This window comes from Phyllostomus hastatus, unplaced genomic scaffold (assembly GCF_019186645.2).
Source record: "Phyllostomus hastatus isolate PE091 unplaced genomic scaffold, TTU_PhHast_1.1 phas_scaffold_1066, whole genome shotgun sequence".
In the NCBI taxonomy this organism is placed as follows: domain Eukaryota; kingdom Metazoa; phylum Chordata; class Mammalia; order Chiroptera; family Phyllostomidae; genus Phyllostomus; species Phyllostomus hastatus.
The window spans coordinates 14,957,500-14,984,949 of NW_025334004.1; the positions used below are offsets into that span (position 1 = coordinate 14,957,500).

Sequence of the window (27,450 nt, forward strand, 5' to 3'; positions counted from 1 at the left end):
TCTCTTTAACCTTTGGCCTTTTACTAATGGTGTGTCTTGGAGTGGCCCTCTTTGCATCCATCATAATTGGGACTCTATGTATTTCCTGGACTTGCATGTCTATTTCCTTCAGCAAATTAGAGAAGTTTTCTTTCATTGTTTTTTCAGATAGACTTTGAATTTCTTGCTTTTTCTCTTCTCTTTCTGGCACCCCTGTAAGGCAGATGTTGGACCTCTTAAAGCTGTCCCAGAAGCTGTTTGTACTATCCTCATGTTTTTGGATTCTTTTTTTCTCTTGTTTTTCTGTGTGGTTGTTTTTTACTTCCTTATATTCCAAATCATTGATTTCATTCCCAGCTTCGCCCATTTTACTGTTGTTTTCCCTGTAAGTGGTTCTTTATTTCAATTAGTGTATCTTTTGTTTCTGACTGGGTCTTTTATTGCTGCTGAGGTCTGAATGGGTCTTTTTTATGCTGCTGAGGTCCTCACTACGTTCCTTGAGCATCCTTATTACCAGTGTTTTGAACTCTGCATCTGATAGATTGTTTATCTCCATTTCATTTAGCCCCTTTTCCTAGAGTTTTGACCTGTTCTTTCATGTTTCTTTGTCTCCTCAGTTTGGCAGCTTCTCTGTTTGTTTCTATGTATTAGGTAGAGGTGCTTTGATTCTGTGTCTTGGTAGTGTGGCCTAATATAGTAGATGTCCTGTAGTGTCCAGTGGCACAGCCTTTCCTATCATACGAGCTGGGTACTCAAGGTACTCCCTTTGTGTGGGCTGAGCCCTCCTCTTGTAGTTGAGCCTTGGTTGCTGTTGGCAGATCAATGCAAGGGATTTACCCAGGCCAGTCAGCTGCAAGGACTGACTGTGACCACTTACCACCAACGTCCACCCTCTATGGAGGATCAACCATACAGGGGTAGGGTGGTGGTGCTCCCATATGGTCTATAGCTGTCCACTTGGTGGTTGGTCCCGGGGTTTCCCAGGTGGTGCAGACCAAGGTCAGCCCCCACCTGTGTTTTGCCCATGCAGCTCAGGGCACGGTGCCTGAACTGCAAAGCAATCTGAGATGGCTGCTACTTGTGCTGGGCTTGGAGACACCCAGGTGAAGCCAAGCTGTGACTCCAGTCTGGCAGCTGCTAAGGCTCACTGAAGATAGCTGTTACTTGTTTAGTAGGATTTAGGAGCCACAATCAGCCATTCTTATGGGAAAACAGCTTGGCTGGGGGAGAGTCTCTGTGGATCTCCAAGATGGGTCACACAGTGTTAGCCAGGTTGATGGAGTCTCATATGGCATCAGCCTACCAGCTCTATGGGAGGGAAGGCTCAGCAAAGGGACAATGGCCTCTGCTCGCCCTGATGCCAGACACTTCAGTCTCTTCCTATATACCACTGGTGCCTTTCAAGCTGCCATCCCAGTGCTGGAGCTCAAAGGGAGTGAGTCTGAGTAGATGAGTCCATGTGTGGGTTTCCTAAGACGAACTGCTTAGGGATCTGGCAGCCTCCTCCACTGACTCCATCCCTGCTGCTTTTCACAGCCATAAATTGTCCGGATTTATTTCCTGGCACTGGAATACTGGGTTGGGGGGCCTGGTGTGGGCCTGCAACCTCTTGCTCCTGAGATATCACTCCTGAACTTTTATCCATGTGTGTGGGGCCAGCCTGTTCTGTGTCTGTGCCACAACCCAAGCACGTGCCCTGACTGGGACCTGAACCCATGACCTTTCGGTTGGCAGGCGGGTGCTCAATCCACTGAGCCAGACCAGCCAGGGTGGACATTTAAATTGAAAAAATTGCCTGTTTGTGACCTTTGCCAACTTTTATTTCTGGTTATTTTCCTATTTCCTCTGCTTACAGGCCTCATCAGTCTGGGAGCTCCTTGGAGACAAGTGCAGTATCTCAGTTTCTTTTCTCTAACCTCAGTCCAGAACAGTGTTTGGTATTTTATTCCCAAAATGCTTGCTAAAATGGAATTGAATGAACTTAATTTACTGTCATAACCCTTTGGAGACTTTACCATTATTATTTCTATTTTACAGATGAGGAACACAAGACGCAGAGGTTGAATAATAATATTCAGTCTCACGAACGGCACAATTGGGATTACAGTCAGGCCTTCTGATTTTAAAGCACGGGTTTACGGAAATTGTCCTCCATTCCCTCCAGAGATGTTTGCCCGCGACCTGTCTTCTTTCGGGTACCAACTGAGGATTATAAATGAATTTAAACAACATTAACCTCCCTTAGGCACAACGCGTCCCTTCCTTTTTCCACGGTAGGAAAAAAGGCGCCTCTTCTTTTCCTTCCGCTTTGTGCTTCGTGGCTCTTTTGGCCCCGGCGACTCGCCATCGCCCGTGAGGAGGCGTTTGCGAGCTGAGGTGATGGCGACTGGGACGCCCGATTCGCAGGCGCGATTCGGCCAGTCGGTGAAGGGGCTTCTCACGGAGAAGGTGAACACCTGCGGCACTGACGTGATCGCCCTCACTAAGCAGGTGCTGAAGGGCTCCCGGAGCTCGGAGGTGAGCTGGCGGCGCCGTCTCGGGGCCTCACCGCCCAGGGGGCTCCCCTCTCTCAGAGTTGTGGGTCTGGGAGTCGCGCTGCATCTTGGGAGCTGTAGGCGGTGCGCGCTGGCGAGGGGGCAGCTGGTTCGCGGAGGGCTAGCTTAGCGTTCTGGGATGCGGGATGCGCAGTCTTTGCGGGACGAGCAGTGCAGACGGGGGAGCAACGACTGGAGGGAATCTGTGCTTTCCATCGGGGGCAGGGCATATAAAGAAGCAAGCAGTGAACGCATCAGGTGGACCGACAAATCCTTGTTTGTCCGTCTCTCTCCCCCCCCGTCCCCCTCCCCCTTTCCCTTCCTTTCTTTCTCTCTCGCTTCCTCACTCAAATCAACACATTAAAAATTTGAAAAGAGAAAGGGAGCGCCTTGATTTAAGTATATAAAAACAACAAAAATCAAAAACGAGGATTGTCGCAGAAGGACGGAGGAGATAGTGGTCCTAACCAGTTGCTCATTTGTTTCTCGGGGTCGTCTCGGTCCATGTTGGCCCCCAGTTCTGTGTGGTTTCACCCTCAACATCCCAGATTTCTTTCATACGTTTGTGCATCATCTGTCCTGTGGATTTATTCTTTTCTGATTCGTCTTTCTGCGCACGTTCTTGGTTTTCTGTTTCTTTTAGATTAAGTTTCTTCTTTGTCCTGATTACCTCATCAGATCGGTTTTATGTATGAAATTATTCGATGTCTTTTTCACACCACAAAGCTTTACATACTACTTTGTCCAAAAAAAGACCTATCCATCGTGCTCCTAGATATTCACCCAAGTTAAATGAAAAAAATATATATGTCTGTACAAAGGCTCGTACATATTCATAGCACCTTTATCTATAATATCCCCGAACTGGAAACAACCCAATGCCCATTGACAGGTGAGTGGACAAACAAAATGGGTGTAATGACCAAGCCATTCCATTCCTAGTTTTTTATCCAAGAGAAATGGGAAATATGCTCATCATCGTGTTACATAAACCAACCACACATTATATACCAGCTGGGATTTAGAGTGCTGCTTTCTTTGAAGTGGAACAACATCTTGAATACACCTGTAAAACAATGTGAGTACAGAGTCTTTTTAGATTTCTATGGCTTTGTCCTGTAGGCCATGTCTTTCTCGTAATTACCTCAGTAGTGTATCTAAGCTACTTGTCTTCAAGAAGAATTTTTTATTTTCAACTCAGCTTTCATAGAAATAGCAACTCTTTCTCTTTTTTTATTCATATTACATTAGTTTCTATATTACAGTCCTCCCTCCCTATATCGCAGTTCTGAACTGCGATATAGGGAGGGAGGACTGTATACTTCACTGGTGAGTACCCATATAGAATTTTATATGTTGTTAGAATTATGTAAGTTTAAGAGTGTAGAAAGTGTTTAAGAGCGTATGAAGTGTTTATAAGAGTGTGGGAAAGGTTAATAAGAGAGTGGGAAAGGTTTATAGGAGTGTGGGAACGGCTTATAGAGCCTTAAAATATATATAAATAATAAAATAAATATAACACTGCTACTTCACGGATTTTCACCTATGCGGGGGTCTCCGGAATGTAACTCCCGCAACAGGTAAGGGATCACTGTGTTTCATTAAGTTACATAGTTGCAATAGCAAGCATAATATGCCCGCAAGTCTTGAGACTTATATATGAATGTTCATAGCAGCTTTATTCATATTCGTTTAGGGTCCAATGGCATTGCCTTTACAGGGTAAGCTTTCATCTTATATCCTTAGCTTCTACTGACAGTGGCTACAAGAAACAACTACATGAAAATAGTGTTTGCCTTTACCATAACACTGTTGTTGAAGTCACTGATCTGGTGATCCCAAATACGCTTTGTGTGAGGTCCCACACAATGCACTCATTTTAGGATTCAGTATCAGAAAAGTTATCTGTTTTGAAGAATTGTTATGTTGCTTTTTGCTAAGTAAGAATCATGCAACTTGTGTTCCACTTTTTGCCTTGGTTGCACAGAAGTTTCTACGCCAGTTTTAGTGGTAGACATATTTACTTCCTTCTTTTCGTGACTTAGCTTCTATTTCCGTTTTTAAAATGCGTGTGTATATGTGCACCACACATTTAGTTTGGTATAAATTGCCTTGAATTTTTTTTTGAGAGAAATGCAGTACAAACATATAAATTGGAAAAAGTAGATGGTGTTCATAGTTATCCACTAATGTGTACTGAAAATCTATACTTATAATAAACTTCCATTGACTGAGCATCTGCTATGTGCTGGACACTGGTGTGTTACGTAGTTTAATTTATGAAGTCTGTATAATCATTAATAAAGGAGGTAGTTTTCTTACACAGGACACAGAGAGGAATTTAATTTGTGCAAGGTCACACCGTAGCTAGGAAGGGGCAGAGCTAGTGTTCAAACATAGGCATGTTGGCTTTAGGCCCACGTTCTTGGACACCACCTCTCATGTGGCACTAGCTGGATAAGTGGCCAAAAAGCCACTGTGCCACCATTGACTGCCCCAGTGTGGCTTGTTCCTTTCTGTTCCTGCCCCTCCTCATGTATTCTTCACACGGGCTGATTCTGTAGTAGTTTTAGATAGGGTATTCAATAAGGGGTGTGACTGGAGTTAAGCTGAAACCAGTCCAGCTTTCTGGGACAGGGTTGACGTACAGTCTCTCAAATCTCTGAACTTTGTCTTTAAAAAAAATATTTATTTATAGAGAGAGGAAAAGGGAGGAAGAAAGAGACGGAGATAAATATTGATCAGTTGCCTCTTGTACTGAACCTGCAACCCAGGTATGTGCCATACCGTCAACCTTTCTCTTTGTGGGATGACGTCCACCTGAGTCACACTGGTCAGGGCTTTTAAAATAAGTTTTTAAATACGTTTTTATTTTTTAATCACAGTTGACATACAATATCATATTAATTTTAGGTATGCAACATAGTGATTACACATTTCTATAACTTACAGAGTAATCACCCTGATAAATCTAGTGTCCATGTGACACCGTACATTGTTATTGCAATATTATTGACCATATTCTTTAAGCTGTACTTTAAATCCCCATGACTATTGTGTAACTACCAATTTGTACTTCTTAATCCTTCCCCCTTTTTACCAGCCCTCCTCCAATCTGGCAACCATCAAAATGTTCTCTGTGTTGCCCTGGCTGAGTAGCGCAGCTGGTTAGCGCATCATCCAGCTATGCCAAGGTTGCAGTTCATTCTCTGGTCAGAGCACATACCAGAATCAACCAAGGAATTCAAAAATAAGTGGAACAACAAATCAGTGTTTCTTTCTCTAAAAATCAATAAATTAAAAAAACACTACTAAGTTGTTAAGAAAAAGGTTCTCTGTATGAGTGTGTTTCTCTTTTGTTTGTTCATTTATTTTGTTTTTTAGATTCTACATATAAGTGAAATCATATGGCATTTTTCCTCTGCCTGACATTTCATTTAGCACAATACCCTCTAGGTCCATCCATGTTGTTGCAGATGGCAAGATTTCATTCTTTTTATGGCTGAATCATATTCCATTGTCCACATGCACCACCTCTCCTTTATCCACGCGTTTACTGATGGACATGTAGGTTACTTCTGTATTTCCTTATGTGCATTTATCTGAAGAAGCCCAAAACATAAATTTGAAAAGACACGTGCATGTATACGTTCATTGCAGCATTATTTACTCTGTTCATTGCAGCATTATTTATAATAGGTAAATAATGTGCCATTCAACTTCTGTACGTCTTTTGATTGGAGCATTTACTTTTAAAGTAATTGATATGTAGTTCTTGCTATTTTATTCATATTTTTACTCTCTTTTTGACTGTGTTCATTGCAGCATTATTTCTCTATTTTAAATAATGCTGCAATGAACATATGGATGCATGTATTTTCAAGTTAGTGTTTTGGGCTTCTTCAGATAAATACTGGAAGTAGAATGGCTGGGCCTTTCTTTGTTTCTTGTTATAGCCTTTGTTTCTTGTTATAGCCTTTGTTTTAAAGCCTGTTTTGCCATGCTACTCCAGCTTTCTGTTTTTGTTTTTGTTTTCAATATCATGAAATATTTTTTCCATCCCTTTACTTTCAGTGGTGCATTCCTTCTGGTCTGAAGTGAGTCTTTTGTGGACAACATGTGTAAGGGTCTTGTTTTCATAGCCGTTCAACCTCTATATGTCTTTTGATTGGAGCATTTACATTTAAATTTTTTCCACTTTACTTTTTTTAATCCTCACCTGAGGATATGTTTTTATTGATTTTAGAGAGAGAGAAAGGGGAGGCAGAGAGAGAGAGAGAGAAACATCAACACTTGCCTCCTGTACATGCCCAACAGGGTATGTAACCTGCAGCCTAGGTATGTGCCCTGACCTGGGATCGAACCTTCAACCTTTTGGTGTACGGGATGACGCTCCAACCAACTGATCCACCTGGCCAGGGCTACTCCATTTACATTTAATGTAATTTATAGATATGTAGTTATTGCCATCTTATTATTCATATTTTTGCTCCTTTTTCTTCTTAAAGAAATCCCGTTAACATTTCTTGTAATACTGGTTTGGTGGTGATGAACTCCTTCAGCTTTTATTGTTTGGGAAGCTCTTTATCTGTCCTTCAATTCTAAATGATAGCTTTGCTGGGTAGGGTAATCTTGAGCTTATGCGTTTGCTTTTCATGACCTCTAGTATTTGGGCCAATCCCTTCTGGTCTGCAGACTTCCTGTTGAGAAATCAGCTGATGAGATCAGTATTTTATTTTATTTTTATTTTTGTTTTCTGAGAGTACATTTATTAAAGCTGGGGACAGTGGAACAAGGAAGGGCGTAGGCTAGGAGAAGCAACAGGAGAGCCTAGGCAGGGCTGCTCTGGCTCAGTGGGAAGTCAGAGGAAAGAGGCCTTGGAGACAGGTCCCAGGGGTGATCCCGGGACCAGCTGCTACTTGCCCGTTCCTCCCCTGGTTGCCAGTCTCAGGGGGACCCTTGGCGTTAAGGAGATGCATGCTTGAGAGGGAGGAGGAAGGGGAAGGGAAAGGTGTACTCCCGGGAGAGGGAGCACACACTGAACTGTGTCTTTTTACCGGATCTCTTCTTACATGATACTTATCACAACTGCAGTGGCTAGCATATTTTTGCCATTTCCTTTGGTTGGCTATGAGGTTATTGGAGTGTCTTTACGTATTTTCAGTCCTCCTCAGACCATACAGCATTGTTTCTCTCCAGCAGATTCCACAGAGCTATTTTGTTTGATGAACTGACACTTTCCATATGTAAAACATTCATTCCCCAGCATTCATTTAATAACTATTTATTGAGTACCTGCTGTGTGTCAGGAGAGGATGGTAAAAAAGACAACAACCCAAAAAACTAAGTCGCTGTACTTAGCAAGCTTACATTTTGGTAACGAGACAAACAAATGAAACGTACCAAAAAATCAGGTGGTTTTAAATGCTCTGAAGAAAAATAAAGCTGGGAATAGCGGATGACAAAAAGGCGCACCAAAATACCGTAGGGTGGCCGGGGAAGGGCTCTCTGAGAGTGTGACGTTCCAGCAGACGCTTGAATGAAGTGAGGGAGCGAGCCAGGCGGGTGCACGGAGGCAGAGGGCTCCCAGGAAGAGGCCAGTGCAGAAGCTGTGAGGTGGGAACGTGCACGAGAAATGCATGGGGGCCAGTGCGGCCGCGCAGCTCGAGGGGAGAACACGCCAGCTTGTGCCGGTGGCAGCGGGAAGGCTTGTGGCTGATGTGCCCCTCTGCGCACCTGCGCTTCTCCTCCAGTTGAGCTGTGTCTTCTGTGTTTTTTCCCCTACACCTGTGCGAGGCACTCACATGTGCTGTTGATGTGACATTATTTAATGAAATGATATGGAAAACAATGAAATGTGGGTATGAATAAAGAGGTTTTGCTGTTGCTATGAACACTAAGTTGAAAATCCGAAACACTTGTAGGTGAGGACTAAGACGAGCTGCTGTTCAGTAAACTATGAGCAAGACAGTGGTAAGAGTCTGGGATCAGAATTCTTGGAATATGAAAGGACTGGGTACTCAGATGGATGTACAGGTGTATTGAAGATGGTGTTCCACTTTAAAGAAACCCAAACTGGAAATCTTAGACCATGCGTTATGTGTGTGGTTGGTTTAGGTAAGAAAACAATGCACATGCCACTGAATACATCTGTCATCAAGGGCAAGGCCTTGGCCCCACATCATTATACAGGAGCCCCAGGAGATCACAAATTGTCCCATGTCTGTCTTCTGAAAGGCTCCCAGCCTTTCCTTTACTGCCACTTCTGTGGTTCCAGCCAGTCTGGCTGCTTGCTTAGACGCCGGGAGCCAGCCCAGCCCTGCTGTCTGACACAGTCCAGAGGGAGCCACGTGTCCGCACAGCAGACACGGCGGGGGAAAGTACCTGGCACTCCTCTGCTTAATCATTGTATTTCTACCCGTGCTTAGGTCTCTGTGATTTACCATGGAACTGGGACAGATGGCAATTCCACAGAAAAAGTACAGTTCTTCGAAAATAAGCAAGAAAATGACAGCTCATTGGAGAGTGACTCCCCACCAGAGTGTCCTTCTAAGTGGGTTAGGGAGTTCCAAGAATGGGAATGAAAGAGACTCCTAGGATTACTCCCTACGAAAGCCCCTACACCCACCCTTATTACACAATTTCTTAAAACCAGGGCTCCGGGAGCTAGACATAGATTCAAAAAACACATTTGGTCAGCATTGTACCAGTATCCATGGTCTGTTCCTCCTCTAACTCCGAGGCCCACTGATCCCCCTTTACCCTGTACTGGAATCTATCATAAAGGGACACGATGGGTAAATATAAATGGATATTGGGAGGATTATTGTACACTCCCCTTCTGTGAGGCACTTAAGCGATCAGGGGTGGGGGGGGGCCCATGGTGTTTGTTGCCAAAAAAGGTCAGACATCGAAGATGGAAACAAATAATAGAAATGTATCAACACCAAGGTAGATGGCAGGCAGCCGAATGGACTGAGCAACACGAAGATTATTACTTGCATAGAAAGACAGGGTTCTGGCGCTGAAGTGAGGAGTGAGAGACAGGTACTAACCACATTGACCACGAAAGCCTTCCGCATGGCCTTTACCAATGAGCCAAAACAGCCCTGTGCCCGTCTACATGCCCAGCTTGCAGCTTTAGAATATATAGATTAAAAATAAGCTTTAAGAAATTAAAGTGTTATATAAAGTGGTAAAACGTGTTACTGATTAACTGCAAAGATTAGGAGCTAAAAGCTTGCACAATAATATGCAGTTACAATGGATAGCTGTTCCTTATTGTGTCTATGTCATATTTTATGCAGAACACTGACAAAGCAGATATGCCCTGAGAACCTCATTTTGATGGCTTTCACATATGCCACATATGAACACCCAACTATATAAAAATAAAGAACTCCAGAGCCCAGCAGAGATGCCAGGCTGTTGAACTTGAAACTGCACCTCTCGTGTCATTCCTGCGCCGACGCCATCCCTCCACCGGGAATCCCTGGACCTGCTGGAGCAGGACTCCGGCACTTAGAACACTGCAGTGTTCTCCTAACCAGTGTCTCTGCCCTCAGTGTCCCCTCTGGTCCATTCTGCTTAGCACACTTCTAAAATGGTAAATCTGATTGTGCCACTTTTCTGTAAAAGTAAGAGGAACTCTAAGCCCCAACCTTTAGGTCTCGGCTTAAAAGACACCTCTTTTAGGAAGCTCTCCGTGATCACCTGCCCCTGTGATGGGCAGACGTGCCCCAGCCCCGCCACTCCATGCCCTCCAGCGCCTCCCCATCCGGGCTTGCTGACCACAGGGTGTCGTGGTGCCATTGTCCTCCGTGTAACCCCTGGTTGTGAGTCCTGTAAGGACAGTGACTATGTCTCTTACTGGCATGTCACAGGAACTTAATAAATATTTGCTGACTCTCTGAAGGAATGAAGATCCCATTAGAACCCTTTTTTCTGCCATCAGGTTGTCAGTCACTGTCCTCCATCTACAGGGGCTTGGAGTTGCTACTTCAAGTGGCCACAGGAGGGGACAGGCACTCTTGTGCATTGAGTGGGAATGCAGAATGGTGTGACTCTAATGGAAGGGGAAGCTGGCAATATGTAGCAGAATTAGAGCCCTCTGATCCAGCTGTCATAATCATGGTTCTACGCGTCTATCCCCAAGATAGGCTGGCAAAATGATGCCGAGATGTATAAAGTCCTTTTTTGCTCGTAATAGCAGAAAGACTCAAGGAAACAGCCTCAAAGTCCACATACTCTGTGGGGCTCTGAATACTCATATGGGGCATCTGTGCAGTGGAGGGTTCTGCACCCATAAAAGCACCGCAGAGGTTCAGTGATGACGCGGCAGCTCCAGCTCAGTGCACACTGCCAAGTGAAAACAGCAGGGTGTGGAGGAGGGCATAAAATAGGTTACATTTTAAGTACCAGGAGTAGGATGTATATTATTTCTGTCCATTGCTTTAAAATGGAGCAATGTAAAGATAAACCAAAATATTTATGCCTAGGGGAGAGAGAATAGGGAGGGGAAGGGACAAGGATGGAAGGTCTGGTTTTATTGTTTTGGTGTTAGAAGCGTGTAAAGGTTTATTCATTTTAAAACTTGAGAAATAAATAAAAGTTGCTGCAAGGGAAGGAATCTGACGGCTGTAGCAGTGCGCATGTTCCTGGTTGATTCGAAGTCCTGGGTCCTCTTTCACCGGAGCAGGGACTGGAGGGCTGGTAGGAGGCACGAAGTAGTAGCTCCCTTTCCGTGGCTGGACTTACTGTCTGCCAGGGTCGGGGGTGCAGCAGCAGGCCGGAGTCCTCTGCTGGCGTCTTCTTGCCTCTCCGTGCTGAGTCGCATCGCTTTGACCACTGGCCACCCAGCAGTGAAGTCAGGTTCTCACTGGACTTGCAAAGCCAAAGGTGTTCTTTGCGGACTTCTCATGGCACTTGGGCAGTAAGCTGTGCGGGGAGCTCAGCAGTTGGGGAACACAGCTTACTACTCAGGTAGTTTCCCAGGCAGTGGCCTTCGGAGCAGATGTGGAGCCCGTGCTGGAGCTGCCGCAGCGCCAGTGGAATGAATGGATTGTCAGCGGGAACAAAGGGGATATTATCGTCCATCACGTTTAGCATGTTTGCGGTTGTGTGGGAGAGTGGGCGAGGAGAGAGGGCAGGGGTGTAACAGCTGCAGAGAGAAGATTACAGGAAGTTCGGAAATTTTAAACATTACCATTTCATGTTTTGCTTTCCAGATGCTGGGCCAGGCAGCTCGAAATATGGTACTGCAGGAAGATGCCATCTTACACTCCGAAGATGTAAGAAATCATTTCTTTTGTGATTTGGGTTTATATACATAGTTCACGTGGCTGCAGGGAAGTGAAGTGTTCTGTTTCTGTTTTCTCGATGCAGAGTTTGAGGAAAATGGCAATAATAACAACACATCTGCAATACCAGTGAGTATGCCCTCTCGGGTGACTACTTGCTACAGAGTCTTTGTGCTTGGGCTGCCCCTCATTGCCTTGGCGCTCCTGCTTATTTTCCTGTGGAGCAGGAGTTGGGAGGCCAGGTGGGGTTCAAGGATGAGTTTCCCGTGGAAGACGTATCTGAGACTGCAGCTGTTGGGGTGAAGGGTGAGACCAGGAGCAGGAACCGCCTTTTGTGGTCCTTTCTGTGTCAATCTGAGGGCTTCTCAGAGAAGTGCAGTAGAGCCCGTGAGGGCAGGCCCGTGCCGGGACCATGCTGGCATCGCACTGGGACCCAGCAGGCGCCGGATCAGTGCCTGTTGGTTGTCTGTGCTGGAGCCTTCTCCGGGGGAGCCTGCACCTTCACCCGGAGGCGAGCATGACTGTGCCCTGCCTCCTACACTCCCACATGCAGCCCAGCCCTCTCTGTATGTAAATCATCCCGGAGATTTTGAAATGTGAAGACACCTTCTCCATTATAATATTGGATAAAATTATAATTCAATTAGCTTTTCACCTTATTTCATTGTTTTGGATTTTTTGTAGTGGATGTTATACTTAGGTACCTGTTGAAAGTATATGGTTGGGAATTGAACTCTCAATATTTAAATAGCTAAATGTTCATTCTTTGGGCGTGGTCATGTCAGTTACCTGACCATTTGGCTCTATGCTCTCTGCAAACCGAATTCGAGTTGTGCACGTGGTTTCTGGGACCACATCCCACACTCTGTGACAGAATGCTATTACCTCCTCAGGGTCAGAACCCACTTTCCAGCAGCCCTGCTCTCAGATAGGGAACAGGTTCGACAGCACAGACTTGGGACAGGATGGGCAGCAACACAGACATTTTTCAGCTGGACATATATAAGCTGGACATGTGTTCTGCCTGTATACATCTGACCATAAGTAACTTCTCACTCTCTGAGTTTTCTCATGTTTATTTTCCTCTTCTTTTTTCTGCTTTAGGCAAGAAGCTATTCAGAAGAAGTAAGTAACCCACCGCAAGGGGAGTGGGTGGCTGGCTGAGGCAGGCTGGAGGGAATTACGCTGCTGGGCCAGGGTCAGTGTGCAGCTCTGGTCCACAGATGCCCTTAAATTGACTTCCGCTGTGGGATAGCTCATTTGGGATATAAACAATACAGTATATTTCAAAGGTGTGAACTGCTAGTAAAGGCTCTCTGAAAGTTACAGGGTGTAGGGACCAACCTTAAGAAAACTTTTTTAGCTCTGACTAGTGTGGTTCAGTGGGTAGGGCATCATCCAGCAAAGTGAAGGGTCACCAGTTTGGTTCCTGGATCCAATAGGTGGCATGTGCGAGGGGCCACCTATTGCTGTTTCTCTCCCTCTCTGTCTCTCTCCTTTCCCCTCTCTCTCTAAAACAATTATTTTTAAAAAAGAAAACTACACTGGTGATGATCATTGAGTAAATGTGCTAAAATTATTAAATAGCCTTATATTTTTTTTTGAGAGAGAGAGAGAGAGGAAAAGGGAGGGAGAGAAACATTGATCTACAAGAGAAACTTCAATTGGTTGCTTCTCCTGTACCCCCTGTTGGGGGCCCTGGCCTGCAGTCCAGGAATGTGCCCTGACCCAGAATCGAACCAGCGACTTTTCGGTTTGTGGGGTGATGCCCAGCCCACTGAGCCACAACCCTCAGGGCCAGCCAGCCAGCCTTGTTTTTTTTTTAATGGATTAAATCTATCCCTTGCAATACTGTCTACACTACTAATTTGGCATTACAAACCTTTTTCTTTTTTTTTCTTTTTTAAAAAAGATTTCACTTGCGTTTAGAGTGAGGGGGAGGTAGGGAGAAAGAGGAAGAGAAGCATCAGTGTGCGATTGCCTGACACATGCTCCCAACTGGGGACCTGGCCCGCAACCCAGGCATGTGCCCTGACTGGGAATCGAACCACCAACCTTTCGCTTCGCAGGCCGGCGCTCAGTCCACTGAGCCACACCAGCTGGGTCACAAGCCTTTTTCTCATAGTTTAAAAACTGCTGGGCCTCTAGCAGACCAATATACATTTTGATGTAGCTTCAACAGTACTCTCACATTAGAGTGCAAATAATTTGCCCAGGGATGTCTTTTTTTTTTTTTAAACCTCACCTGAGATCATGCCTACTGATCTCAGAGAGAGAAGAAGGGAGGGAAGCAGAGAGGAAGAGAAACATCGACGTGAGAGAGAAACATCAATCTGTTACCTCCTACACGTGCCCCAACCCGGGACCGAACCCTCAACCTAGGCGTGTGCGCTGGCCGAGAATCAAACCTGCAGTCTTGTCTCTGATTTCTAGTGTTGAGCAGTCCTCGGATCTACAGGACCAGCTGAAACATCTGTTGAAATAGAGCAGCTTGTAGGAAGGCTTTGCCTGATCCCAAGGAGGAAACACCGTTGTGCTGTCGGTTTGATTTTCCGTTTTCTTCTCCAGAAGTTAAGTTAGAAAAGGTCTGTGAAGATGTGGAGGTTCTCCGGGAAAGAAGCTAGGCGGCTGAATTTTGGAAGCACTTCTTGAATCCCATGCTAACCCATGGGTAATAACCCGTGCTGTTCTTGAATGTTTAAGTTGCTATATTTTTTTTAAGGTGCTCTATTAGATTGATGTTAAAGCAAAATTAAAAGATGTCTTAGTTTTTCCTAGAGAACTGTAATGTCAAAAGCCATGTTGTTTATGTGTGATTCTTAAACAAATACCAGTAGAGTTTTAAATTCAGAAATAGAGCTATTGTGAATATAGAATTGATTCATATTCTATTAAAAGAATTTTTTCTTTTAATCATAAATTCAGGAAATATTTTAATTTTCTGGTCAAAGAATCGTGATGGGTAATACTTGTTTTCTTTTCTAGTAGTTCGGGAGATACTTATTTTATTCATTGTAGCAAATACCCAAATGAAAATGAGGCAAACCATATCATATCTGGCCAGCTGCAAACTCCTGCCTTGACCTGCATTCCTAGGTTTCTTTGTTGTGACTCTTGATTATGTGGCCTTGGGTTTATTTTGTAACATTGCTAGTAATCAGCAGATTCACGTGTGTGGCATTGCCAAATGCCAAGGCAGTTGAGTTACCGGGAATGACCTCGGCGCAGGGAGTGCCTTGGGGAAAGCCTTATGCTTGTGATCGCTGACTTCATCTTGTTAAATGGCATTCCCATCGTCCACAGTTAAGTCTGAATATCTTTGCTTGGATTTTACACAGGATTCTTTCCTGCTCCACTTCAGTTCTTAATTTACGAAGGGACTGGGAGGAATCCAACATAAGAAAATGAATTTTTCCCTGGAAGGGAAAAAAATGAGTCCAATTTAGTTCACATTACACATCATCGGATTGACTGATCACATCAGATTGCATTTATTCCTCATTGTACATGTACATGTTAATTTAAGGATAAGAAAAGCAAATGAGGTGTGAAGGAATTCACTGTTGCATTTATTCTATAAACTTTTATTATAATTATGAAATATAAACAGGCTCAATTTAACTTAAAAAGAAGGGTTGCAAACTTAGAGCGAATGTCATATTAAGAGGACAACATTTGAAGTGTTATCGATGACATTGCCATCACTGTTTCTCTTCAGCATTTTGTTGGCAGTTATGCCTAGGACAGAACTTAAAAGTAAGTATAACTATAGCAATGAAGGGACAGAGTTATTATTATTATCATATAGTAAGACTATCTGCTTAGAGAATCTAAGGACTGGTTTTTAGAAAAAAGGTCTCCAATTTAGAAAGCCAAAATTCAACCATCTAAGTATGTAAGTACCAAAGAAATACTTAAAATGAGAAATTAAAATAAAAGTATGCTCTGTCATGCTGGAACAAATAGGAAGAAACAGTGATTGCTTACATTATATCTGATAAAATAGATTTCACAATCAAAATGTTAATGGTGAATAAACTTATTTAATGTAAAGATAAAATTTACATTAAATAATAAAAACCTAGCAGTATTGAATTTAGTTATTTTGAAGACCATAATGCCAAACTACATGAAAGAGAAGGACCCAGAAATGTGAGAACAGACTGAAATATAAATATAATTTGATAGTTTTTTAAGATTTTATTTTTTAGAGAGAGGGAAGGGAGGGAGAGAGGGAGAGAAACATCAATCAGTTGCTTCTGACACACCCCCAACCAGGGACCTGGCCCAAACCCAGGGATCTGGACCAAACCCAGACTGGGAATCGAACCAGCGACCCTTTGGTTCATAGGCCAGCACTCAACCCAGTGAGCCACACCAGCCAGGGTGACAGCTTGTTTCTCATAGAAATAGACAGGTTGCATAGAATTAAATGGTGATCAGACATAATGGAAATGAAAAGAACTTCTTTAAATAAATCTGCATTGTAAAGGATATGTTGGAGGGATAATATTTTTAAACTAATGAAAATTCAAATTCTATGCAAGAAAATTTATGTGATGATACCAAAGCATTTGTATAAAGAAAAAGATATGCTTTAAATCTCTGTGTTGGGGTAAGGGTAGAAATAAATGTTTTTTTTAAAGGGGTTTGTGGTTAGAATTTAGAAAGAAAACAAAATAAATCAAAATGGAATAAGAAAACTGAGCATGAATGACAACAATCTGAAAAACATATGAAACCATGAATTGGTTCTTACAGATAAATATTGTCAGCTTAATAATAAAAACACAAATTAATAAATTTATAGTGGCATAGAAAATATATAAAATGAATCAGTTAGATTTAGAAAGAGTTATCTGTCAGCTTGATGCTAACAATTTGATTACTAGTATCAAAATGTCTGGCTCTTGTAAGAATATAATATTACAAAACTGACATTTAGAAGAGACTATGTCAAGACTGGTTAGGAGAATTAATCCACAGATTGTCAAAAAGAACCAATTAAAATGTCGTTTGCTTGTGATGGCTTTCTTGAGACTTTTCTTAACTGTCAAAGAAGATATTTCCATATACTTGTACAGAAAATGATAGTAAGATATCCAAGTTATTTGCTGACCTAATGTGGCTTTCATTAAAAAAATAAAAAGAGCCCTGGCTGGAGTGATTCAGTGGATTGAGCATGGGCTTGCGAACCAAAGCCTTGCTGGCTCGATTCCCAGTCAGGGCACATGCCTGGGTTGCAGGCCATGTCCCCAAGTAGGAGGCGTGCTAGAGGCAACCACACATTGATGTTTCACTCGCTGTCTTTCTCCCTCCATTCCGCTCTCTCTAAAAATAGATAAATAAAGTCTTTTAAAAAAATGCAAGATAACATGAGAAAATTTAGGAGATTCTTAATTATGAACATAGATGCAAAATCTTAATAAAATGTCAGAAAATTTTAATAGAGAAATATTTTGGAGAATTGCTACAAGAATTCCAGAATTGCAAAGTTGATATAATAGCTGCAAAATTCATTACATTAAGAAGCAATAAAATTTCTGTAATAGACACCAGAAAGTCATTTGAAAAAATTCAACTTATAGTTCTTTAAAAAAATCATTATTTTAAAATGATTTTTAAAGATTTTATTTATTTACTTTTAGAGAGAGGGGAAGGAAGAGAGAATGAAAAGAAGAGAAATATCAATGTGTGGTTGCTTCTTGCCCACCCCCTGCTGGGGACTTTGCCTGCAAGCCAGGCACATGCCCTGACCGGGAATCGAACTGGCGACCTTTAGGTTCTCAGGTTGGCATTCAATCCACTGAACCACACCAGTCAGGGCTTAACTTCTATTTCTTATTAAAATTTAAAAAAATTGTTTCTAAAAGAGTATGTTTTAAATCTAAGAACCAACATATAATATTTGGCGAAGACGAGAGAATCACAGGAGCCCGGCATATTAGAGTGGTATGAGGCCTCAAAAAGTGAATAAACTTTGGCCCCATGTTTTACAGATAAAAACTAAAGCCAGGAAGATGAAATGACTTACCGAAGGTCACCGAGCTTAAGTAGGTCTTTTGATTACTAGTCTAGCTCTCGATTTTTTTACTTTCCTTATACATAGAAACAAGGGTTGCTGCCTGTTATTTCTAGTACTTAACATTAATATGAAGGAAGGGATGTTGGAAGTAATTGGATCCAGTCTGTCCCAGCTCTGTGTCTCTGGCGAGTAGACATCTAGCTCCTGCTCGAATGCTTACAGTGTTTGGGGGATCCTTTCCTTAGGGATGCTGGCCATTTTGGAAAACCCTATTTTTTTTTTTAAGATTTTATTTCTTTATTTTTAGACAGAGGAGAAGGGAGGGAGAAAGAGAAGGAGAGAAACATCAATGTGTGGTTGCCTCTTGTGGGCCCCTTACTGGGGACCTGGCCCAAAACCCAGGCATGTACCCTGACTGGGAATTGAACCTACAATGCTTTGGTTCGCAGGCCCATGCTCAGTCCACTGAGCCACACCAGCCAGGGCGGAAAGCTCTACTTTTTGAATGATTTCTGTGTACAGAACCAAGAGCTGACTTTCTGAACTATCCTGTAGTTATCAGATGAGTATACTCCAAAGTGGGGTGTGTGGAGGTTCACACAAAGCCATCCTTGGAGGTAAAGGGAGAAAATATGAAAATTTCTGTGTACATTTCTTTCTTATCTTAAAAAAGAAAATTAGTTTTTGCTAATATTTAAAATAGGACTTGACATAGGAGCTTAATTTGGTCTATGGGGCATACTGATCTACATAGTGTACCTGTCACTTAGCAGGGGTAATATTAACAAGAACAATGAAAACTGTAGCCAAGGCACCGACCCACCAGAATGAATGCAGGTCACAAGGAATGTTGTTCAGAATCAGCCCTGCACACTCGATCTGAGGGAAAACTGGGAATGACTCAGTCTGAATTGACAGTGATTTGCTTTATTGTGGTTTATCTGTGTGTTGTTAAGTGGGTTTAAGGCTTATTAAATGACTCTTATGAATAACCACTAATTGGAGATAATACAACAAAGCAAGCACAAGTGGGCAAGTGGAAATGATAGAGCCCTTTCCTGACGTCCCACTAAGCTGACCCTTCAAGATGGTACAGAAACACTTTAACAAGGAGTGAGAAAGTGCTTTCCTAAAGGAACTAATTTTATAGAGAGGGTGTTTTGTAAACTGATATTTAAGAGAGTTATGTGATTGTAAAAAAAAAGATATGTATGAAAAACTTCTCTTACATACTTCATAGTTGGAAATATTCTTATTTATAAAAAATATTTCAACAAGGATTGTTTCCATGGGTTTAATTTGTTAAGAAAATAAAAACACAACTAGTCTATTCCAAGGTGTATTTAACATTACACCTTCCTTCATATTAATGTTAAATACCTTCCTATTAATATTTAACAACTAACTGACATTAAGGAAGACTGTTATTGGTAGATGAAATTAAAAATGAGTATAATTGGGCCCTGGCTGGGTAGCTCAGTTGGTTAGAGAGTTGTCCCGACACGTCAAGGTTGTGGGTTTGATTCCCTGGTCAGGGCACATACAAGAATCAACCAAAGAATGCATAGATACATGGAACAACAAATAGATGTTTCTTTCTTTCCCATCAATAAGTTTTAAAAATTGAGTATAATTTAGTAAATCTTTCATTTAGGTAGCCTTTCACTTGGAATCCTGTTTCTCCTTATTGTCCTAAAAACAGATATGCTTGTTACAACCACAAAAGGAAATAAGATACACAAATATAAGTGTGGAAGAAAAATAAATAAATGTAACGTTCTGTAAGATGAAATGATAATACCCAGTAGACACACAAGCGAATTGACCAGAAATTACTAGAGGTTAAGCATGAATGGAGCAAAAGTTGCTTTCCTAAATAAAATTCAAAATTGACCAAGAACCATTGCATATTGTGTTGATTCCATGTCTGGGACATTCTGAAAAAGGAGAGAGAACAGATCTGTGGTTGTTTGGGAGGTGAGGGGAGATGTGAACAGAAAAGGGGTTGTGTGTTAAGCCTGACAAGCTCAGGGATGGGGGTGGGGAGCACACCAGGCCTGACAAGCTCCGTGACTGGAAGAAACCAGGGAGGAAGGTTTGATGAGAAATTCCTGGCTGGGCTGTCACAGGAGGCCTCCCGCCCATCCCCACCCTACCCCCCTTAGCAGAGATCGGATCTTTGCCTTAAGCGAGCCCTGTCTATTCTTGTGTTTCTAGGATAACATACCTTTGAAATGTCTGAGTCATTTTCTTTTCTTTTGGTTAAAATATTTAAGGTGGTTTTATGTTACATGTATTTTACCACAATTTTTTTTTAAGTTTTATTTATTTGAGAGAGAGAAGAAGGGAGGAAGAAAGAGAGGGAGAGTAACGTTGATGTGAGAGAGAAATGTCAACCGCCTGCCTCTCCTACGCGCCCTTTCTGGGGACGAGAAATGAAACCCAGGCATGTGCCCTGACCGGGAATCGAACCTGTGACCTCTCGCTTTGCAGGATGATCCCCAACCAACTGAGCCATTCTGGTCAGGGTTGGAAAAATTTTCTTTTCTTGAAAACACAACTGCGGGTGCCAGAGCACAAGACCCAGAACACGAAACCGCAGAACCCCTCATCGAGACCACGTTCCTTGCACGCCGTCTCTGTGTACTGCAGATGCTGATTATCAAGTGTCCTGTCCCCACCGATGTGCAGAAGCAGTCTGTGTTGCTCCATTTTGCTTTTTATCCATTCTAGAGATTTCCCTACTTTGCTTTCCCCTGCCTCCTTAATCTGTTGCCAATGGATTTCAGGTACCTTTCTTATGTTCTCTCCTTTGATTCTAAATTCATGAAAGGAACTCAAAACTGCCATTCTCAAGAGCATTTTCTCAGTCTGCTGAGATCTCGCTGGGGGCATGTCTTCAAAAACTGGGCTCAAATAAACTCTTATGAAACTTTTCTATAGGTTTGGACATTCCTTCCTCAACAGAGAGGCTTGTAGTACAAAAGGTCAGGAAGAAACATTTTGGGGCAAGAGTACTGTTGTAAGAACTCACAGAAATGCACACTAGCAAAAGGTGAATTTTGCCCCGGCCACTGTGGCTCGGGGGTCGGTGTCTTTCCACAAGGCAAAGCTCTGTTCCTGTTCCGGTTCCTGTTCCCGTCAGGGTGCGTCAGGGTGCGTCAGCGTGCGTGCCTGGGCTGCGCGTCTGGTCCCCAGTCAGGTGGGAGGCAGGCAGTTGATGTTTCTCTCTTGCATCGACATTTCTCTCCCCCTCTTTCATCCTCCCTTTCCCTCTCTCTAAAAATAAATAAATAAAATCTCTATAAAAAGGTGAATTGTACCAAATGTAAATTACATCTCAATAAACCTGACTTTAAAAAATGGATTGAGAAAAGGCAAGTTCATTTCCCAAATGGGCAAAAATCATTGTATATGTGGGTGTTCATTTAAGTCAGAATACGAGATCTATAAAATGAAAATCACAATGAGCAATAAAGGGGGATAGTAATTAACAGTAATAGCCTCTTCCTGGTTGTAAAAACTAAAGATAGCCACTAAAGATAGCCAGGTCAGCGCTGGGCCCAGCAGGGACAGAGCATGGAGTAAGAGGCGCTGGAGCGGCGACCTGGAAGCAGTCCCTGGCAGGCAGCTGCGAGGGGCTGGGCGCTGGCTTGGAAGCCCACCCCACTCAGCCTGCGGACCCTGGGGTGGGGCCTTAGGTGAGCTCAGTCTCTGGAGCTGGCTTCTGCGGGACTGGGGTCCTGGAATCCGAGACCCAGGGGACAGTGAGTGTGGGGCTCCTTTCCCTGGCCCCTCCCTGCAGCCCCTGCTAACACTCAGACCTGCCAGCTGGCCGACCTTTTGGCCCCCTCCTCTATCCTAGCGCACCCTTTCCCCTAGGCTCTTGCTCACACCCTTTGCTTTCAGCCACCTTTTCCTCCGCTAGGCAGTGTGCTCCCCCCTGCTGCCGCCAGCATCTGGAAGGACTTGCAGGAGAAAGCAGTAAGGAATGGGCAAAGGTGTAGCCTAGGCTTGGGGGAGTCCTAGGCCTGAGAAGGCCTGGCCCACACCCCTGCCCCGAGGCCTGGGGCAAGGCAGAGTCTGGGCTTAGAGCTTTGCCTGGTGCAAAGGCTGGCCAGGCCAGGCCTGGCTAGGTTGGGGCAGGGGTGTCATGCAGACATCAGCTGCAGTATTTCTTCCTCCCCAACTCACCCCGCCCTTGGGTCAGACCCACTGTAACCGGAAAAGACACCAGCGTTCAGGCTGCCTGTCACTACCAAATCCAATAAGCAATGACAGCGATTGAGTCTTTTATGGGCACTTTATTCAGATGGCCAGCGATCCGAGAAGATGGTGGGTTCATACCCTAACAAACCATCTTCCCTTCTCTTTCCTGGCCAGATCTTTTATAAGGGGGTGGGGGAGGACAAACAAGGTGCAGTGAGGGTTTTGAAATTCAGGGAGGATTAGGTGAGGGAGGCTGTAGCCTTCCTGTTCTCAGCAGTTAGCTGTTCCCAAGGGCGGGGGTGGGGGGGTGTGGGAATCACACAAAAGGTCCGGATACCTCCAACTTGTCCCCAGGCGGTAATCTCTAGCCAGTGACCCAGGAGGTCGGCTGCTTTTCCCAGGAGCCAGGATGGACCTTATCTATAGTTTCTGAAACAAAAGCTTAACATACACATTGCTTGCTAGATTTACAACTTTTTACCTTAAGCTAAAATTTCCCAAGTCTTGAGTCCCCTAGCACTACCACAGCCACAGGCAGGTGCTAGAGAAATCAGCACGCCTCCAGACTAATGCTTGTTGTCACTCGGCCAGGTGGGCCCCCAAGCACTCTGGGGAAGATCTGCATAATGTACTGAAGAAGCAGCCTTGAGGTGGGATAGAGTACCCTGTGCTGCCCCCGTGAAGACCCCAGATAACAGCTTTCTCAAAGAACAGTGGTGCCCGTCTCTAGGGAACTAAGCCGTCTCCTCCGGTCCCTGCAGCACACCTGTCTGTCAGAGGACTGACAGCCACAGCACCGGCCATCTCACTGGTTTGTGTAAGAACCTCGGGGGCTCCCCCACCCCTCTTCACTCACAGGATACAGTCGCACTCCTTAGACCTGACATTCCAGACTGTCCAGCTCTGACTGGTGTGACTCGGTTGGTTGGGTTTTGTTCTGCAAAGCTAAAGGTTGCAAGTTCGATTCCTGGTCAGGACACATGCCCGGATTGTGGGTTTGTCCCTGGTTGGGATGCATGTGAGAGGCAACTGAATGATGTTTCTCTCTCACACTGATATCCCCCTCCCTCCTGTGGTGGACTCCGGCCAGCAGACTTCCGCCGTGTTGTGGCTGGAGACAAGAATAAATGCACAGGCGACAGCAATCCTGTGGAGAAAAGGGGGACGGCACGGCTGTTCTCTCAAGGGGAGAGTGCCTATGAATGCCTCGGCCACTCTCTCAAAAGGAGACCGCCCCACCCTTGCCTAGACAGGCTTTTATTGTTTTTCTCGGGGCTTACATCAGAGAAAGATTTATTATCTATTACATAGAATATTGTTGTCTACATTTTAGGTACAATCAAGGAAATGAAAATAACATACAGAGAGGAATGGCAGTGAACTGATTAACTCTGTCCTTGGGAGAATTCACACAGGCTTTGGAAATTACCTTGAAGGTAGACGATACACTTTTGTTATTTTAGACCAGGGTGATGGAGCTTTAGCAAGAGCAAGCCATGACAGTCAGAATGCATTTTCTAGGCCTGGTTCCCACAGGAAAACTCAGTTTGAAGGTCTGGCTCCTGCCCACCACTTTGCTTCAGTAGGTTTTCCATACAGAGCTGAGTCACATTGGCCAGACTGAAACAAACGGGTCCCCACACCCTCCCTTCCCCACTCTCTAAAAACAAATAAATCAAATCGGAAAAAAAAAAGAAAAAGGACTGTCCAGTAGTTTGGCTCTCTTCCCTGAGCTACCTTGGCTCCTGCCAATGCAGTGTGCTCCTGTCACCAGACCTTTCCCTTCCTCCCTCTCGCAGAGCTGCCCACGTGCCTGCTGCCTGCCAGGGGGCAGTTATCCGAAATGCCCCCTCTCCCTTCCACCTTCCAAATCCTGTGCATCCAGGGCTTCACTGATTCCCTGCCCGCGGTGTGAAGCTTTCTCCAGTTCCTGAGCACGCTCTTCCCCACAACACTACGGACTCGCCTGCCTGCGCCACTCGGTTTGTCAGTACATCATGGGAAATGTCTCCTGTGGCCCCGTCGGCCACCCCAGCCAAGTGCACCCAGGGGACAGAAATCCTGTCCTGCGTTTTCCTCATGCCCCGGGACTGAAAGCAGCTGAGGTCCCCGTGTCCTTCGATGGCTTCTGTGAGAGCGGACATGTTACTGGAATTGACAGAAGGTCAGGCGAGACAGTGATTTGGAGGAAAAAATTCTCGAAAGCATTCATTTAGAGATAAAATTATTTCCTATGTGATTCTTCAAGGAGAATTTTTCTTTTAAAGATTGTATTTACTTAGAGGGGAAGGGAGGGAGAAAGAGGGAGGAACATTGATGTGTGAGAGAAAAACATCAATCATATGCCTCTAGCGCACGCCCCCATGGGGACTGGCTTGCACCCCAGGCGTGTGCCCAGGTGTGTGTCCTGACCAGGAACTGAACAAGGATGTGCCAGGTACAGAACTTCTGCTTTCTGGGACAGAGCCCGGCCAGCTGAGGCGCACCAGCCATGCTTATCTGTGCCGCTCATGCTTTTTGCCCTGGAAGCCGAGCCCTTAGACAATTAGGGGGCTCCTCTGGCAGGACAGAGTCAGGCTGGATCTGGTGTGCGAGTATCCTGGTGACCCAGTGGAGCCTGATCTTTTCTTTCCTGCTGCCACCTATTCTGCAAGATTTAGTTAAAGAATGAAGAGCTTATTCGAGGAAATCCATGGACCAAGCAGGGAACGCCCCATCGAGTTGTCCCAGGCTGTAGTATATCCTGCATGCCCGGAGGGACTTTGTATACTTATTGGAAGTAGTCTGGGGGAAGTAGATTCCATCAGTACTAGGAAATTTTTAGGGGGGAAAGTGGTGTATTTCTTAAAATGTGAATAATCAAATCGATATTTTTCTTTTCTAAGGTAGAAGTGGCTAAGAAGTATATTGAATATCACCTGGGAAAATACGGTTTCCTGGCACTAGGGTGGCTTTTATTCCTGGCTGCATGGAGAAGTTGGGAGAGTCTGGAGCCAAAAATGAGAGTTAGGATGTTATGTAGGTGTCTGTCCTTACTGTTAGGAGCACAGCCCATTTCTTCTTACTAAGCATGCAAATGTCACCAGTTTGCTGAACCGACTGTCATTTAGGGGGATAAAGTAAACTTAGCGTGCCTTAAGGGAAGGAGCTGGTCTGGCCCAAGAGAGAACTCATTTTGGACTTAAACCAGCAAGCCCAAAAGACCAGGGAGCCACTGAGTCTGCTTGTACAATACACACTGACCTGTTGTCTTTAATGTTATTTTCGTAGCAAATTACAGGATTCTGTGCTGCCCTTTTTCCTTTGAGTCGTTGTCAAATCATGCCCAAGTGATACTCTCAGTAAACTGCCTTGAGGAACTTAGCCTGTTTCCATGTGGGATAAGAAAGGCTGTGTGCAGGAGGCATCTGGTCCCAGGTCACTTTGATACGTGAGCATCACGGTACAAACAAGTAAGAAGCATGCCCGAGAGTTTTCCCTGCACTCAAAACGTGTTAACACTTTGTTGAGATTCTATGCACTGTCCATCTCCCTTACCTTGGGAAAAAGTTGAGTGTGAGAAAGAGGAGGGAGGCAGGTAGCGACATTATTGTTGGAACTAGACCTCCATACTCTTGAAATTAGCTGAATAAAATCTTAAAATTCCTGCTCAGTTACATGCCTGAGGTATTAAGGATGACATTGAAAAAATGTATTATTATAAAAGTACATAATAGTGAGGCAGGAGATAGTCAGGAGTGAGGAAACTCCAGAGGGGCCTGGGGGAGCTAAGACAAAGGGCATAGATACAGAACAGAGACCCTGTTCTAAGATCAGTTCCTCAGGAATGACAAGAGTCTGGAAGCACCTCAGGACTAGGACAGGGGGCATTGATACCAGACAGAGACCTTGTTGTAACACTTGTTGTCCCTGCTTTCTGGAAAAGTGGTGAATCAAGGTGAGTCAGGACTACACGTACCCAGAGGATGCTACGTGACTCCTGCTTCATTATAATATCATTATAATTAATTAGCATCGTGGGGCCCCTCTCCCCTGGTGGGCAATTAAGAAAATCATGGAAGATGGCATGCACAGTAGCTTAAAAGTAATATAACTACTTGTATATGTATAATAGAAGCCCCCCAAAACCAGCCAGGAAATATCTGCCTTATAAGAATAGAACCCCTCTGTCTGCTGAAGGTCAGTCTCTGCTCAGAGCTGCCCCAGTCCCGTGTTCACCTGTGGAGTGTACCATCGCTGAATACATCTGCTCTCTCTGCTATAAACTGTGTTTGGTTCAAGTCATTGTTCGAGATCACCAAGAATCTGGTTTCCCTGTGCCCACCTGTGACAATAGCATTACAAAAAGTTACATGATTTTTAAAGGAGGATAGTTTATGAATGCTATTTACTTTTCTGTTAGTTACACAACAATCTGGGGCTGCATTTGGTTTAGACTGGCTCAAAATTTAGGCAACCCGAGTAGTTTTATTTAGGAGAGAGACATTCCTGCAAAGCCATCTTATTCCCTGTCAGGTAGGGCACTGAAAAAGAAGTCTTGGCACTTGGCTATTGATTGTAACTAGGCAGGCAGCTGTTACTTGTGCATGTGGGGGCTAAAAGAATGCTAATACTAAGTTCTTCTAAGTTCTTCTAGGCTGGGCTAGTAAGTTGAGAAACCTGCGTCAGGAGGGAGAATTTAGGAAGCCACCGCAGCCTGATTTGAATTAAGTCTGGTGAACAAGGGGGCTCGGGGAGCTGCCTGTTAGCTGGATAGCCCTTGCGTCCCACTGTTTTTGAGTTGTCTAGCGAGAAGTTTCCTGCGCTGTCTGTTCCTGGTAGGTTTTTCTATCTGAATCTCTAGGTGGAGGGGGGAAGGATCAAAGTTTCCTTCTGAATCTTTTTTTCTTTTACCATTTTTTAACTTTTTTTATTGTTGTTCAAGTAGAGTTGTCTCCATTTCTCCCCTACCACTCCCCGCAACCTGAGTCTTTTTTTTTTTTCTTTTCTTAATAAAGAGCTTAAAACCAAATCCCAAAAAGACAGCTTCAGGATGGCAAAACTTTGGTCCTTTCATTTACAAAGTATCAGCTCAAGCACTTACACACACCCTCCCCCCATCCTCATTGGGTTTTAAAATTGATTTTATCCCGTCATTCCTTTCTTTGCTCTCTGGGACTAATGTAATCTCTAACCTTGTTTGGACTAATGCTGTTTCAGCCTGATGCAGAGCTATATTTCAGTGACGTCTCTGCTAGCCTTGAATTGTCAGATACGATCAGAACACGCAAAGTTTTATGGGGGTAGACGTCTTTTTTGTTGTTGTTGTTTTAAGGTAGCTGCTTGTTCCTGTACACAGTGCCATTCTGCTAATATCCAGATAAGGCTCTGTGATGGAGGATTAGGTCTGGAGGCTTGGGTGGTG

General features: G+C 44.1%; 1 protein-coding gene and 1 long non-coding RNA gene across 2 annotated transcripts; both read left to right on the forward strand.

The window, feature by feature from the left end:
• Positions 1 to 2,242: 2,242 nt before the first annotated feature.
• BORCS7 (BLOC-1 related complex subunit 7) lies at positions 2,243 to 14,732 on the forward strand. The gene is made up of 5 exons (XM_045854637.1): positions 2,243 to 2,496; positions 11,741 to 11,803; positions 11,898 to 11,941; positions 12,917 to 12,937; positions 14,246 to 14,732. The coding sequence occupies exons 1-5, from the start codon at positions 2,359 to 2,361 to the stop codon at positions 14,295 to 14,297; spliced, it is 318 nt and encodes a 105-aa protein (XP_045710593.1). The 5' UTR covers positions 2,243 to 2,358; the 3' UTR covers positions 14,298 to 14,732.
• On the forward strand, positions 2,618 to 5,253 carry LOC123829107. The gene is made up of 3 exons (XR_006787542.1): positions 2,618 to 2,771; positions 3,456 to 3,591; positions 5,212 to 5,253. It is a non-coding gene; the product is annotated as an uncharacterized LOC123829107 (long non-coding RNA).
• Positions 14,733 to 27,450: the final 12,718 nt, after the last annotated feature.

Bases quoted from the DNA above. Each gene is read 5' to 3' on its own strand.
- BORCS7 (XM_045854637.1), top strand. From the start codon at position 2,359: ATGGCGACTGGGACGCCCGATTCGCAGGCGCGATTCGGCCAGTCGGTG. The intron at 11,942-12,916 runs GTGAGTATGCCC...TTTCTGCTTTAG, and splicing joins ACAACACATCTGCAATACCA to GCAAGAAGCTATTCAGAAGA. The intron at 12,938-14,245 runs GTAAGTAACCCA...TCTGATTTCTAG, and splicing joins CAAGAAGCTATTCAGAAGAA to TGTTGAGCAGTCCTCGGATC.